Here is a 14,412-nt window from a genome sequence, read left to right as displayed (position 1 = left end):
TTCCCACCAAGAGTGTGGGAGGGTTCCCTTTTCTCCACACCCTCTCCAGCAATTTATGGACTTTTTAATGAGAAATGCAAATCAAAACTACAATGAGTTATCACCACACACCAGTCAGAACAGCCATCATTAAAAAATGCACTAGAGTTTTAATGACTTAAGCTAAGAGTGCTAATAAGTATCTTAAAATGTTTATATGTTGCTGAAAAACACAGAGAAAATTCTAATCAAGTGTTCAAGTCATACTAGAATAACTAAAAAAGAAAACAAAATATTTCACACATATCTTCTAAATGTTTCTTCACAGATGCATTAAACACTTTAGTAGTATAATTCTCTGAAAAGAATTTGAATACCATGTCTTTGATAATAATAGAGCTGTGCAGTCTGGAGAATCATATTATATTTAACTCCACAGCGGAGGCAGGTTTGTGTTTGAATGAACAGAGGTAAATTCCAGGAATTCTGCTAGCCATCAAAAGGTCTTTCATCCACTCTATTTGGGACATGGTGAAATTCACTTTTTGTAGGGTTTTAACTCATATCATACAGAGAAATTAACAGAAATGGAAGGTAATGAAAAAATTTGAGAAAGGAGTTAAAGTAGGGAAGGTCAGGTCAAACTGTAAAAGGATGTGCTTAGCCCAATGTGTTGTCTGTGAATAATGAGAAGAGGGAAGATATCTCTCAGTGTCTATGATGTCTTGAAAGGCCATGTCTAATTTGTATGTTGTAGGATAATCTGAAAAGCTTTAGTAAATCACAAAGCTAAGCAATGAGATTGCAGATTTAACTGGGATGGGAATAGAGAGGAAAAGAGAAGCAGCAAAATAGTAAGGAAATTGCCTCAACATTCCTGCAATTTTAAAAAAATGAAACCAATCAGAAAAAGAAAGTAACATGTATAGATTATTAGAAAATGTTATTGAGAACAAGAGGCTTCAAACGCATATTGTCCAAGTTCAAACAATGTAACGATGATATATATTAGAGTGTCCAGTGAGTAACTGGAAAGGACATGAAAATGAGCAAAGGTTTGCACATTTTCTCCCCCCAAAGTCCTTAAATGTTAGCTTTCATCACACTCCATACTCTAAAAACAAGAAGTGATTCATCTTCAGCTCCATCCCTGACCTTCCACTCTCACCACTGATTCTATCTACATTTCTACTGACACTGCTGAGGCTCTCATCCTAAAACTGACATCTGTCATTTGCAATAGTCTTGTTGCTTATCTGAAATCCTGTTGGTAGTCTCTTACTTCCCAAATATTGCTGTCAGATTATTCTGTATAAACATAATTATGAATGAATAATATCCATCTTCAATAACTTTTATTGGATTGTCATCACTACCAGATTATGTATACATAGATATGGTATACATACCTATAACTCTACATGAATATGGGTATATTTACTTGTTTATATTTATAAAAAGATTAAATGATTTATATATACATATATGTATTACCCTGCATTTGTTCACATTAGCATTATTTGAAGTCTTTCCCAATAAAATCTTGATCTAATTCTGAAATCTGTGCTTCCACAATATCCTAATGGACCCTATGTTATACCTAAATGAATTACTGAAAGCCTCTGCAAAAACCTTCCTCTCAGGTACATCATTTTGTTCACATAGGTCTCTCCACTGAGAATGCTCCCTCTAGGTGAATCTGACTTCATGTACAACTGAAACGGTCCTTTATGTTACAGCTTCCATGAAGCATTTCCAGATTACTTAAAGAGAATAAGAATGTTCCCTCATTTGAAATACTGAGTAGTTTATTTATTCTTTAGGCCACAGATGACATTGTGTAATACTTATTTTTGACCTACAAGCTTTTTTAGATGACAGTTTAGAAGTCTCACTATTCTTTCAATCCTTTGTGATGCCTAGCATAGTCATTTATACACAAGAGGTCCTAAATAAGCATTTATGGAAATATATATAAAATTGAAATGATCCTGACAGGACAAATACCTCAAATGAAGTACAAGCACATCACTTATTTTCAGTCTTATAATAAACCCACAGAGATTAGAGGGGCTGGGATGGCTACTCTATGCCAGTTCACCTTCACACATTTCTTACAAGACATCCACAAGGATCATATACCCAAAACTAACTAATCTTATTCTTGCTAGCAGGAGGATTAGTTCCTGGGATAGAGTATGACAAAACGTCTGGATGAAGGTCTTCAGTTACATGTTTGGATTAAGGATACAAATCATAAAAATATTTACAACAAATATCATTATTAGATATTTATGAAAGTGCTGGTCACAAGATTAGAATAGATTATTTGCCTCTTTTTTGCTTCTTGAGGGATAGCCCCAAGTCTCAGAGAGGGAGTGAAAGGATCACAACCCAGGATGCTTTCATTATTTTTCACTAGGGAATCCATGTATTAAATATGTCCATAGTGTATTAATTTTTGTTGCTGTATAATATTCCCATTGTTCTGTTTTTTCCATAATTTATTTAAATCTTTGCTTGTTCATACACTTATAGTTATGACCCAAAGACTATATTGATAATATAGATAAATGTTGTGTATTTGTTTTGCAATCATAAAGGTTTATTTTCCTAACTGGCCTTTTGTTTGGATGAAAAGGTTGATACCACCTAAGAGTACATGAGCACGGTGTGTACTGTCAAGTTCTTCTTTAAGTAGGGTAGGTATGAAGTAGGCATTGGTGGTCTCTCAGAAACCCAGGCTTCCTGTGTAGCCTTCTCTTGAGCGTGTCTAATCTATGGATTCTACTGCTGTAATGCGTCTTTCAGAAAACTCCCGTCTATTTTCTGCCTTCCAGAAATTCAGAAAATCTCTTCTTCATTGATGTGCTCCCATTCTCACTTAAGTTACAAGTTTTTTTCATATTTGCACACAATATATGTCATTTCAGTGGCATTTGGGAAAGATGTAAAATATGAACTTGTGCAAAGCCTGCATTTTAGAAGACAGTCTGCAGAATTCCTTAAAAAGAATCTATGAAATTACTTATGTATTATTTAATGGTATTTAGATATAAAGGTTGACATCACAATGCTAAGTTCATTTAGTTGTCTGGAAAACTGCTGATACTGGATTAAACCATCTCTTGGAAATGCTAATAACATAACAGAAATACTCTATGAAGGTTATTAATTTTTTAACATAGACATATAAAAGAATTCATAGTTCCTCTCTCTTTACGTACATGTATAAATATTTTTTCCTCATCATTTTATAATACCTTGTGCTGTTGAGAAGTTGTTGACAACATTATGCTAGGCTATGTTTAAAGAATCAACAAACTTAGGAGTATGTAAAAACAAACACCATCAAATCGAGAATAGTATTTCTCAGTGTGAGCTGTGCACTAGCTAGGGCAGAATCTTATTAGTGTGTACACATTAGGTATGTGTGTATGTGTGAGCACCTCTGTAGTCTAGCCTATCTTTTTTATTGTTGTTTTTCCTTTAACATAGTAATTCTCAAACTTTAGTATGCCTCAGATTCACCTGGAGCGCTGGAAACCCATTGATGCACTATATTATGAGTTTCTGATTCAAACGCTAATACTGTTGGTTTGGGACCATACTGGATAATCACTCTTTTAATAATCAGTGAAGGAAAAATTTTTAAATCAAGATATTAAAGACCAGTCAGAATGGAGTTTCTGCATTTATTCTGTTCCCTACTTAAATAGCACTATGCAAATATTCTAAAGATTTCCACTCTTGGTTTTGTAGTTTCCTCCTTATTTGGGGAAGCTTGATGAGGATTTTAATAGGGCATCTCTTCAAAAGGATAAAATATTATGGACCTTTTCATAACTTTTTCTTGGGAAACATGACTGACAGTGATGGTAACCAATCAAAATCCCATTGTGTCATGTCAATAAGGTTAATAGCTGATACATGTTTATTAGAAAAAGTAATTATCAGGCTGGTTCAACTTTTGGACCATCATTTCAAAGAAATTTCATATACAAGTTATTCTGTGAGTTATAATATGATGATGATAATGTTATATGAGATAGTAGTTTCTAAGTCAGCCTTATTTGAGGGTAATAGCTAACAACTCTATCATCATATTTCCTACCATTTTTCATTATAAAGAAAGAAGTTTACTAAATGCACAGCGAGTATCTGTATTAGTCAGGATTAGCCAGAGTAATAGAACCTGTAGGATATATATATAACATATATATTATATATATGTTGTATTTACATCTATATCTACATCTATATCTATATCTAAAGACATTTGTTATAAGATATTGGTTCACATATTTATAAAGTCCAAGAAGCCCCTTTATCTGCTATCTGCAAGGTAGAGACCCAGGAAAGCTGATGGTAGTTCCAAGGCTTAAGAATATAAGAGCCAAAGGCACACATTCTAGTCCATGTATGAAAAACCTAGGACCAAGAGCACTGATGGCAAAATAAGATTCATGTTCTTGATCACTCAGGAACAGAGCAAATTCAACTTTCCTCTCTCTTTTCTGTTACATTCAGACTCACAATGGTTAAATGATGCCCACTCACAAAAGGTATAGCCATTAGCGTTACTCAGTCTAACTCATACTAATCTCTTCCAGAAATACTCTCACAGACATAAAAACATTTAACCAGATAATCTGTACATCCCTAGGTCAAGATGACACATAGTATGAACCATCACAAGTCCATCCACTGTCAACTTGCAATCCATACACAATTCCTTAAACTGTATTTAAACTTCAAATAAAGATAATGGCAAGGTTATAATTCTACCTAACACCATAAAACTATGTTGTATATAATAAAAAATGTGCTAACCCCTTCCCCAGAGGATAAGGCAAATGTTTACTTTTCTCCTTAATATCTGATAATTTAAATACTATAATGTCAAATTAACCTTTAATTATATGATACTTAATCACTACACCTTACCATATGGGAATAACTTGTGTAAAGAAAACAAAACTATTTGCTCTACACATACACACACACACAACATATTCTTACTAAACTAAGGAAGGAATTCTCAGGGCTTGTCTGTTACTGATCAAATGCTAGTTATAACTATCTCCTTGTACTACCAAACCCATATTCCCTTTGACTTCATGAAGCACTGTAGTTAGTCATTGTTCTTTACCTGGTGGGGTGAATCAAATCTTCATTCCCAAAGAGTCTGGGCCATTAGAAGTCCTGCCAAATTGGCTTGTTTAAGTTTACTATTGACCTTAATCACAGAAATTAGTACTACTCAGAGATGCCCTACAGGATCTTCTTTTTGCCGCACTTCACTGCGGTGTAGCAGTCCAGTTTCCCTTGGCTCAAGATCAGTCACCTCAGCCAGTATAGTAACTCCCTTCTTTGAGGATTCAGAGGAATGAGGAGCCCAAAGTGGCCCAGTGGCAGTCTTAAATTCCACTTCAGTAGAATTGTTGTGGGTGCTATAAAGCCTTCTCCCCTCAAGTCACCTCAGCCAGTATAGTAACTCCCTTCTTTGAGGATTCAGAGGAATGAGGAGCCCAAAGTGGCCCAGTGGCAGTCTTAAATTCCACTTCAGTAGAATTGTTGTGGGTGCTATAAAGCCTTCTCCCCTCAGGCTCTAGGACCTGCAGGCCATCAGAGCATAATATTAGGGAACAGGAAGCGAAAATTATGCTAGTGAATCAGTAAGAGTAATAGTGAGTCATGCATTTCCATTTCTATCCCTTGACTCCTGGAACTGTGATGCTTAGATATTGGAAAAACAGTAATGGATGCTGATTAAAAAATACACAACCTTCTGAAGAACCTTGACTCGGCATGGTTTTCTCTTCCAGGAAGTGCTGTAACTGAGTTCTAAAAGGCCATTCTACCATTCTTTCAAATTAGCTGATTCACAATGGAGGGAAACAGGGTAAGGTAAGTAAATTCTATAATCCTGGGGCCATTACCACATTTCATTTGTTGTGAAGTACGTTTCTTGATCAGATAAATGTTATGATGAATGCGAAGACAGTGGATAAAAAATTCTGTTAAGTCCTCAGATAGTTGTTTTGGCAAGAAGCCTGCCTGCAGAGAAGAATAATCTATATCTAGAGTAAGTGTCTATTCTGATAATAACAAAACACCCTTCCATGATGGAAGATTGTCCAATGAAATCAATGTGTCACCTGGTAGCTGGCTGATTACCTCGATGAACAGTGCAATATTGAGGACTCAGTGTTGATCTCTGTGCTGGCAGACTGGGCACTAAGAAATAGCTTTAGCCAAGCTGGCCATGGTAAGTGGAAGTCTATGATGCTGAGCCCATACATAATCTCCATTCCTTCCACCATAGACCCTTTTTTATAAGCCCATTTGGTTATGACAGGGGTGGCTAGAGAAGGAGGTTGACTGGTGTCCATAGAATGCAACATTCTACCCACTTGCTTATAAAGTCTTCCACGGTTAAAGTCATCTTTTAGTGAGCATTCACATGGGACATGTTTTTGTGCATTTAGACCTTGTCATCAGTTTTCCAGTATTACTGCTTCAAAGTCCCTGACCATTCAGCCAAACCATTGGCTAAAGCCCTTGAATCATTACATTATCATACATCTGGCCATTTCTCTTTCTAGGCTAGTGAATAACCGGGTGCACTACCCAAAGTTTTGTCAACTGAGAGGATTTTTCCATCACTACTATCCTCTAGGGATTGTTACAGACAGTGACAGTAGTTGTCCCCTTTCAGATGGTGTCTACATATTTTGCAGAACCATCTATAAACCAGGTCCATGTAATCTCTTCCTCTGTCTACTAATTATAGAGAATGCCCCCCTACCCATTATGAGGCCATATTGCAGGCTAGGATAGAGAAGCCAGTGTAGCAGGCATGGAGACCATGGGCATTTGGGTCACTTCTTTATGTAGATTATTGGTACCTTCAAGGCCTGCTCAGGCTAGAGCATGTGCATAACAATTCTATTTAATACTGGTGTGGCAGTGCTCTCACAATTTTATGGTTTGGTAGTCATATAATACCACCTGACCCCATGAAATTCATGAAAGGCAGCTCTGGTCCCATGGAAAATTGGTGGCCTATGGTTAAGCAGTCAGTTTCTAATAAGGCTCAGTAGCAGGCTGACAGCTATTTCTCACATGGAGAGTAGTCATCTGTAGTGGGTGGCAGGGCTTCGCTTCAAATTTACGGTCTGCACTGCTTTTTTTTTTTTAACCTATAAAGGCTTGCCAAAGGCTCCAAACAGCATCCCTGTCTGCCCCTCCCTCTTCAGGCACCATCGTTTCCGCCTGATCATATGGCCCAAGTGGCAGAGCAGCTGGTACATCAGCCTAGACCTTTTAAAAATTCTTCTCCTATTCTGAACCACATTCAAAAGTAGCAACTTCTCTGATCACTTGCTAAAGTTGTTGGATTAATGCACCCAAACGAGGATGCTGTTGCCTGTAAAATCCAGGGGCCCACTAGGTGTTCTGCCTTTTTTAAAATTGTAGTATGAGCTAGATGGAACAACTTATCCGTCACCTATGAAGGTATATATCCACATGATACACACAACTAAACCCCTAGAAATTTCACTAAGTTAAATGGGACTTGAAATTTGTTGGATTTATTTCTCATCTTGTAGCATGCAAATGTCTACCAATAGGTCTACAATAGTTGCTGTTTCTGGCTCACTAGGTCCAATTAGCATAATGGACCAGTACCTTGTGGGAGAAAAAGAAAGCAAGATCCTAAAGAAGATATCTGCAAATCATATATCTGATAAAAGCCTTGTATCCAGTATATATGGAAAATTCTCAAAACTCAGTAATAAGAAATTATATAGCTCCACTAAAAATGGGCAAAATATTTGAACAGATATTTCAAATATTTTTGAACAGACAATTCACTAAACTAGATATACACATGTCAAATAAGGGCACAAAAATATACTAAATATAATTTGTCATTGGGGAAATGCAAATGAAGACCACAATGTGATACCATGACCCAACTATTAAGTATGCTAAAATTGAAAAGACTTCTCATACTGAAAGCTGCAGTGTAGACCTCTGTATTCATCCAGAGGCAATAAAATGAATTAAAAGATAATTACACAAAATTGAAGGGGGCATTATGTGTAAGTCAAGTTGGGTTATGTTGAAGCTAAATAATGCACATTATACCGCTAACTCTGCTGAGTTTTCACAGTGACTTTTCTCTGATCTGTGTTGTTTTTTCACTTCTTATTTAGCTTTTACTAGCACAATTTTAAGGACACAGGATAATTGATTAATGAGTCTATAAAAAATACGCTGTTTGCTTTCCCCCAGCTACCAATCTAGTTCCAAGTGGAGGGTAAACATTTTTCGACTCTTCAGATATCAAAACATATGAAACACTTTCATGTCATACTATTTTGACATAAATAATGCCATTATTTTCTCAATTCATGTTCAAAACCAATTTCCATGTTAATAATTAAAGACACATCTGAACACGTGACCAGCATGTTCAAAATCCCTCTATAGTTTTCTTTTCAGCTGGGGTAAAGGACAGAGTAAAGTCCTTGACATAGTCTCTAGATTCTATGTGATCCCACCCATGCCGGCCTCCCTTGCCCATTCTGGCTACGCTTTGCTTCTCTCTTTGCATGCCAGCTACATTTGTCATTTTGTTTGTTTGTTTGTTTCTGTAATGATGTGTTCCCTGATCAGCTAAACCTGCAAATGAAGGGAGACCCTGAGGATAGCAAATGTCCCAAGGCGTCACCTTGTTAGAAATGAAGACCCTCAGGCCCAATCCTTAACCTACTGAAACAGAATCTGCAAATTAAGAAAATTTCCAGGAGATTCACAGGAATTAAAGTTTAAGAAGCACTGATCTAGGCCACCTCCTACTGTGGTCCTTGGATTTCTTTTTCTTTTGCTCCTTCCACTGAATTTTACCTGGTAAGGTTTTTTCATAAATTTTCATCTTAAAGTGAGAAGTTACTTGTAGGTCTGGAATGTGAGCAAAGTTTACATAAGGAGGACAACATTCTTAGAGTTGTTACCTGAAGGGAATTTGGAACTCTGGCTTAATTAAAATCAAGTGAGAGTAGCTCAGACAAAACCACACTGATCAAAGCACACAGAGCATCAAAAACTACAGATAAATAGAAGTTTGCATAACTATGTCAGAACTGTCGCCTGTGGTGGAAAATACTGTAATTTCAATAGTTAAAACTAGAACTGATGTTTATCACTTGATGTTTATGATTTCACAGACTATAATGCCCTGTGGGACAACCTGGACTTCTACATGTTCAAATCTATAATACCCAGAGGAAGAGCTTAGTTTTGTCCTGAAGGGAATCCCTGGGTGCTATTAAGGAAATTCAGTTCTTCATTCCTTCCTCTTTTGGCAAAAGTGAAACAGTTGCATAACTGGTTGACTCACGTTCAAAGCAAATTTATTTAAACAACAGTTTCCTGATCTTGGGCAATAAAGCCTCCAAAATGAATGGGTGTATAAGGAATTGCTACTTGTGTTATTGTCATTCCAGTGCTGTTTTATTATTTTCTACTTAGAAAACCTAACTCTTTGAAGGGATCTCCACAATTTCTTACAAGATATGGGTAAGAGAGAAATTGATTCTATAATATTCATTGTTCTTTAAGTAAAATAGTCAAAATACTGTATAATTTATAATAATTTTAGATTGATTTACAAAATACAAAAAAATGCCAGTGGAAAATGTAAAACAATGAATAAATTGTCTATATATCTTATTTTTGTGACTAAATCTGGATAAGCAAAACACCTGTAAGACTGAATTATTCCCTTTAATGATAATTCATTATCTTTCTAATACAACTAAAATGACTTTGTAAGTTTTGCTGTACTAGAAAGTTAAACAATTTAAGCTGGATTTAAATATCAGGTCACATGTGTCTTATGTGAAAAATCTTTCAGTTATTCTCATTAAAGATCCATTCTTTTTAGTTGATCACAATCTCAGATTAAACTTTTAAGGTAAGTCACTTATATTAGCTTCTCTATTCTTTTGCGTACTTGTGACAGCAATTTTGTTGACTATTTTAAATACAGAGAAAGAGAGAGAACGTGCAAGAAGTATGTGGAAAATATCTCTGCTCTTTCCAGGTTTACAAGTTAATAAAGACACATACACATATTGAACTTGAGAATTTTCGATTATTAGTGATTTGGGATTTCATGAAAAGGAGCCTATTCCAATTAAAAGTATATTTAACAACTGGAGTTATTTGCATTGGTTATCTTTATCACCTGAATTAGGCTTCAGTCTTTGGCTCAATTTTATTCTACCAGAAAAACTGGTGGAAAAGAAAGTGCTCTCAAGTAAACCCAGCAGTATTTCTAAAAAAAGTCAGTTCTAATCACTGTAACAACAAATATAAAGCAATTTTTAATTATGGAAAGAACTTTCCAACAATGCTAGTATATTTATGAACAAAATTTCCAAGGTAAACTTTAAAATGACATACTCTCTTTTACACACAAATTCCCTAAGAAAATGAACATGGAATTTTGAATTAAAGAATAAGAAAAGATCCCCAGTGTTCACAACATCTAATGAAAACCAGAGTTAAGACAAAGATTCACCTGTAAACTTTCCCCTTATATCCTTTTCAGGGTTTATCTGGTACTACCCCTGTCTTCATTTGCTTGTCTTTCCTACATACCTCTCCACATCACTGCTATGCTTTTCTATTCCTCTTCCTCCTTTTTCTTCCACCCTCCAGATTTCTGACTTCCAGTTCTCCTACCCTATTTCTCTTTTTGATGCTTTCCTCTCTTCTCTTTCAAAAACTTTTATTTATTTTGTCCATGGGCAGTAAACAAATTCCAACTGTTGTCCACATTTTTTTAGTGTAATCAAAAATACTCCCTTCATGTTGTGCACCATGTTTCCTATTCATTTGTCACTATTTTCTGGCATCAACTCAGTCGTAACCTGAAAACTGCTCTCACTAAAGACACTAAAAATCTTTTATTTCTCACACTCAATGAACTCTGTTTACCCCTTATTCTACCACAGCATTCATTTTGCCAGTTGGTGCTGTACTTACTTCATTATGTCCTTGAGTGTTTTTTCTCCCTTTATGGTCACAACACTCAATTCTCCAGTTTCCCTCCTGCTTCTCTGATCAGTCTGCTCAGTATCCTTTTCCAGTTTCTCCCTTATTTCTCTCTTTGGTTGGAGCCAGAGCACTTGTTTCTAACAGGAAACTAGTTATCTGAATAGAAATTTACTATTACATAGAAATTCCAGGGAGATTGGAGGAATCAGGTAAAAAATGGGCAGGAACAGAAGGAAGCAATACAGTGAGTCAACAGCCAAAATCAAATTTCTACACTTGCTTGGTAGAACTTCCTATCACTGCTACTGAGCTCTGGATGCCACAGCCCACACTGATGATGCAGTTGGTGCAGACAGAGGATACATTTGCTGGGGTCTTGATATAGCTGCCTTGCCTGACTTTACAACCAAAATTCCCTTTTTTCCATTTGTTTCCCACTCTTCATATTACAAATCCAGTGTGAGTGTGTTCGACTGTTCAAACCTAGATCAAGTCCTCTCACTCTAGGTGCAAAGGGAATGGGAAAGTGAGTTTCTGGCTCTTTTGACTCCTAGAGAAGTGGTTACTTTTGCCTGATACCAACAGTCATGTGGTAGAAAAGAGGACCACTTTTTATCTATCTAAAAATGACATGTATCCACTTCAAAACTTCTGTAATATAACTTCCTCTAGTTTCTTTCCATGCCCTTTTTCTTTTTACCTTATGCACACTTCCCAATGGTTAAGTCATCCATAAGTATGCCTTTAGCTACCCAAATACTCCAAAGTCATTGCTTCCATTAACCTCTAACAAACTCATTGTTAGTAAGCTATCTCACTTGGATGTTCAGAGGAGAACCATCTAATCATCAAATGTCTCCGCTCTCCTTCACTGTCCACTCCCTTCAAATCTGTCACAGAGTCCTAGTGATTTTACATTCTCATTTATCTTGATCTCTTTGTCCTCCTCATCACTTCCAATAACATATTATACATTGACTAAAAACCTCACATGCATTTCAATCAACTGGAGAGTATTTTTGAAATACAGATCATTAAACTTCAGTCTTGCTCCCATAGAATCAGTATGTACAGTAATACCTCACTATCTATATTTTGTACAAAAAGTTCCCCAGACAATTCTGATGTGTATTCTGGTTTGTGAAACACTGGACAAGAGTATCAGCTTCCTAATACATTATTCCTAACTCTGGTTTCCCCTCCCTACAAAGTATTTTCTCCATCCCAATATTTAATTTAAAAAATATCTTACAATGCCACTTCTAGACCTAAAAGTTTGCAGTGCATTCCTAAGGAACAAAATTCAAGATCCTTCAAGTGGCATCCAGTTCTTTTTATAATAATTCAAACTTCTTTTCCCTAGACCCTCATCCATGTCCCAGACACAGAATGTCCCAAATACGCTAAAGTATCCCCATAACTTTAGCTCATGCTTAGAATGTCTTTCCTTTTGTCTAAAACTTCTAATTCCTGCACATTTTTTGAACTGAAATATCTGCATTTTCCATTACATTCCCAAAATTAGTTTCCATTATAGTAGTAGTAAATTAAATTAAAGGCATTCTGATAAGCACATGGTTTTATTTCAACTACTTATTCCAATATTCTTTTTATATACTTTTAGTGAATGTTCTTTTTACATTTACTGCATTTCATTTCAGGAGCCATCCAGTAACAACATGGATATTAAAAATGCAACATCACTGACAAAGTTTGTTCTCACAGGCCTTACATATCAACCAGAGTGGCATATTCACCTGTTCCTGATGTTCTTGATGATATACCTCATCACCATCATGGGAAACCTTGGGCTAATTGCTCTCATCTGCAATGACCCTCAACTTCACATTCCCATGTACTTACTCCTTGGTAGTTTGGCCTTTGTGGATGCTTGCATATCCTCCACAGTGACCCCCAAGATGCTGGTCAATTTCCTAGCCAAAAGTAAGATGATATCTCTGTCTGAATGCATAACACAATTATTTTCCTTTGCATTCAGTGCAACCACAGAATGTTTTCTCTTGGCAACAATGGCATATGATCGCTATGCTGCCATATGCAAACCATTACTTTATCCAGTGATTATGACCAGTAGACTATGCATTCGACTATTAGTTTTAGCATTTGTAGGTGGCTTTATTCATTCCATAATTCATATAGGTTTTTTATTCAGATTAACCTTTTGTAAGTCTAACATAATACATCACTTTTACTGTGACATCATGCCATTGTTTAAGATTTCTTGTACTGACCCTTCACTCAATGTTCTGATGGTTTTTATCTTCTCTGGGTCAATTCAAGTGTTCACCGTTCTTACTGTTCTTGTCTCTTACACACTTGTTCTCTTTACAATCTTAAAAAAGAAGTCTGTACAAGGCATAAAGAAAGCCTTCTCCACCTGTGGAGCCCACCTCCTATCTGTCTCTTTATACTATGGGCCTCTTCTCTTCATGTATGTGCGCCCTGGATCTGCACAAGAAGATGATCAAGATATGGTGGACTCCCTATTTTACACTGTTGTAATTCCTTTTTTAAATCCAATTATCTACAGCCTGAGAAATAAGACAGTCAAAGACTCACTGACAAAAGTGTTAAAGAGAAATGTTTAGATCTCATACTGTTGTCTGTTGTCTTTTTATTAAAATTGTCATAATTGTAAAGATTGCACATGGGCTCTGTTTTGGTAGTGTTCCAAGTTTTTTGCAGTTACCATTACTCTAGTGTTTTAATGATTTAAAGTGTAGCACTAATATACTCCTTAAAATATTTGTATATGTTGTTTAAAATATACAAAAAATTTTAAATAAGTGTTTATATCATGTTAGAACAATTAAAGCAGAAGACAGTAAAAACATTTTAAATGCTTGTATGTTCTTCAATGTAGCTTTATAAAATCATTAAGTACTGAAACAGTGCAGTTCCTCTAACAAGACTCGATTATGTTGTCTTTGACAGTAATGCAGCTGTGTAGCCTGGAGATTCATATCACATTTAAATCCACAGTGGAGGCAGGTTTGTGTTTGAGTGAACAGAAGCAAATCCAGGAATTCTGCTAGGCATCAAAAGGTTCTTATATTCCACTCCATTTGGTACATGATGAATTATACTTCTTGTAGGGGTTCAATACTCATAACACATAGAGAAAAAACCAGAAATTGCCAAAGCAATGAGGAAAAAATGAGAATGGATTTAAGACAGTAAAGGTGGAGCCAAACTGTAAAAGAATGCCTTTAGCCTAGTGTTTGTCTACTGAGTAACCAGAAGGAGAGTTATCTCTTGCATATGTTGCCTTGAAAGGCACATTTCAGCTATGTACGTATGTTGTAGGGTAACTTGAAAAGCTTCACTAATTCAGAA

The 14,412-nt window shown here is 36.0% G+C and overlaps 1 protein-coding gene and 1 long non-coding RNA gene across 2 annotated transcripts in view; one reads left to right on the top strand and one right to left on the bottom strand.

The window, feature by feature from the left end:
* The window catches only part of LOC140698068 (uncharacterized), a 218,045-nt gene that overhangs the window by 159,201 nt on the left and 44,432 nt on the right, over window positions 1-14,412 (bottom strand). The gene's annotated exons all lie outside the window — the stretch shown is intronic.
* LOC102543886 (olfactory receptor 5H2-like) lies at window positions 12,729-13,664 on the top strand. The gene has a single exon (XM_072969374.1). It carries the CDS (start codon window positions 12,735-12,737, stop codon window positions 13,662-13,664), a length of 930 nt encoding a protein of 309 aa, XP_072825475.1. The 5' UTR covers window positions 12,729-12,734.

The sequence above is a fragment of the Vicugna pacos genome, chromosome 1, assembly GCF_048564905.1.
Source record: "Vicugna pacos chromosome 1, VicPac4, whole genome shotgun sequence".
NCBI lineage: Eukaryota > Metazoa > Chordata > Mammalia > Artiodactyla > Camelidae > Vicugna > Vicugna pacos.
This window is presented reverse-complemented; position numbering and strand designations above follow the sequence as displayed.